General features: G+C 41.9%; 1 protein-coding gene across 1 annotated transcript in view; it reads right to left on the minus strand.

The window, feature by feature from the left end:
- The window catches only part of LOC101855278 (laminin subunit gamma-1), a gene marked incomplete at both ends in the record, with an annotated part of 30402 nt that overhangs the window by 14627 nt on the left and 13265 nt on the right, over positions 1–2510 (minus strand). The window contains 2 exon segments of the mRNA XM_013086158.1: positions 32–334; positions 1508–1630. Coding sequence (XP_012941612.1) covers positions 32–334; positions 1508–1630 — 426 coding nt within the window.

A 2510-nucleotide genomic window follows, 5' to 3' on the forward strand; every position in this document is an offset into this window, starting at 1 on the left:
CACACACACACACACAAACCACGACCTTTACCTTGATCGTTGTACGTAGCCCGTATCTTGACAGCGGTCACGTTGGCCAGAAGTCCGATAAAGTCGACGGGGTTGAGGCGGGGCGACCACTGGTACTCTGGGTTCTCGTGGAGTCTGAAGGCGAACGTCTGGACAGTCACATCAGGCACGGGGTTGCCCTGGGCGAAGATATGCGTGGAGATGGACTTTCCGGAACCTTCCAGGATGATGTCCACCACAGACGGGCGGGCCGTCTCCTCGCCGATGCGCAGGTCAAAGGTCAGAAACTGGTTGTAGCTCAGTCGCTGGTCGCCGTGGTATTGAGCTGAGGAGTGGAAAAAAGGATTAGTTTTAGTTTCAATTAAAGTTTTACATCTCTCTCTCTCTCTCTCTCCCTTATGGCACTGAGACGTCATAAGTGGTCAGCGATGCCGACAGCACGCAGGAACTCAACAGTCACTCGGGGGTACTTAAAAAGGGCTGAAGGTGAGTCACTGAAATGTCCCAGCAGACGTGTTCTGGCATGATATTGAAACACAATAAGGTCATATAATAGCCAAAGATTAGACGTGTTACAAGAGAGTAACATACAAAGAAAAGAAGGAAGAGAGATAAGGACGATAGATGTTTGACAGGAAAAAAGGGGTAAACCAGAGCACCCACCAACCACCTGTGAAAAAGGTTTAGGTTTTAACTTAAAGAGAAATACATGAGGTTGAGGTAGATAGTCCGATCAGATATGACCAAAAAAGAGGATTTTAAGCAAAAGTAGAGACATTTTTCTTTCTTTGGACTTTTTGAACGATCGACATCTCAGGAACAGTGCGGGTGTGAATTGTAAAAGTAAACATAACCTGAAAATTTATCAAATGACTTTTTCAAACAAAGAGACAGTTCAACAGAAAATAAATGCTGAGAATAATACTTGTTCTTTTCACCTTCTTATCGTTTGAAAAAAAAAAAATCCACGTAAAAACAACTGTAACAATAAAGTCCACTTACAGCGAACACGATTTTATCCGAAAATGGCGGTAAACCAAGAGAAAATGAAATATCCCGATTTTTCTTTCTCATCTATTTGAACAACCTACAACCTATCTAAACTGAAAACTTGACTGAACTGAAGAACCTCCGGCAAACAACACCCAGATTTCGGTTTCAGTGGACTCCACTACATCAGGATTTTGTTCACATTCTATTCCATTTCTATTGTAGAAAACAGGATGAAACACTATCACACCACGTCTTTACCTGCCCTGCACTTAGCGACCTTTGTAGCACCTACCTACCTGCCTCTCCAGACACCGGAAATACTTTTTACAGCGACAAAACACAGCTGATTTAAAACCTGTAAATTATTTGCCACATCGATAGGCCGAAGGGCTAGAACCCAAATGGCCGCTGGATCGGAAAAGTAAAGTTTAAAAAAAAAAATCATATAAAATAAGAGAAATAAGTTGGCAGTAAAACTGGACAACCCAGCAGACGGACTACTCACGGGCAGAGACAAAGTAGGTGGGCTCCCCGGTCTCAGAGGATAGCCCCAGGTTCTCCACAACGCCGTTGTACTGAGTCTCCACCTCTTTGTTGCTGCGGGTCATGCCGCTCCAGCGCTGGCGACCTGAACCACACACACACGAGGCAAAGTTTTAGTTAGTTGTAGTCACAAGTTTTACAGTCCTTGCAACACAATAAGGTCATAGATGATAGTTTTTGACAGGAAAGAAGAAGCAACCCACACGAGAGCACCCGCTAACCACCGACAGGACATAGGAAAGTTATGTTCAGTCTGGAAATTACCCACACACAGGACAAAGGAAAGTTATGTTCAGGGTGGAAATTACTAACACACAGGACATAGGAAAGTTATGTTCAGGGTGGAAATTACTAACACACAGGACAAAGGAAAGTAACGTCTTACTGTGGAAATAACTAACATACAGTATAAGGAAAAGTACCGTTTAAGGGTAAAAATAACACACAGGACAAAGGAAAGTCCCGTCTAATTGTTAAAGGAACACACTGCAACAGAAAAATGACCATCTTAGAGTTGAAACAACACACAGAACCTGGAAAAGTTCTATCTTAGAGTTGAAACAACACACAGAACATGGAAAAGTTCTATCTTAGAGTTTAAACAACACACAGAACATGGAAAAGTTCTAAGTTAGTGTTACAATTAAAAATGGAAGAAGGAAAAGTTCCTTCTTAGAGTTGAAACAACACACAGAACACGTAAAACTAGGTAAGTTTTTTATCAGACAATTATGTTTGTACAAGTACATAAACAAGTATGTATCTATACATATAGCAATATGTTCTACACATACACCCGTCAAGTTATTTCATAATGTGGTATCTCTTTGACTTGACCGTAATTCATATTGAGCATTTTTAAGGAACAAAAAACCCATAAAAAACAACCCCCCTCCCCCCCAAAAAAGTAACAGCAGCTGCAACTACAAAAACAGCAGCAAGTGGAACAACACACAGCACCCCCC

The sequence above is a fragment of the Aplysia californica genome, unplaced genomic scaffold (assembly GCF_000002075.1).
Source record: "Aplysia californica isolate F4 #8 unplaced genomic scaffold, AplCal3.0 scaffold00441, whole genome shotgun sequence".
In the NCBI taxonomy this organism is placed as follows: Eukaryota; Metazoa; Mollusca; class Gastropoda; order Aplysiida; family Aplysiidae; genus Aplysia; species Aplysia californica.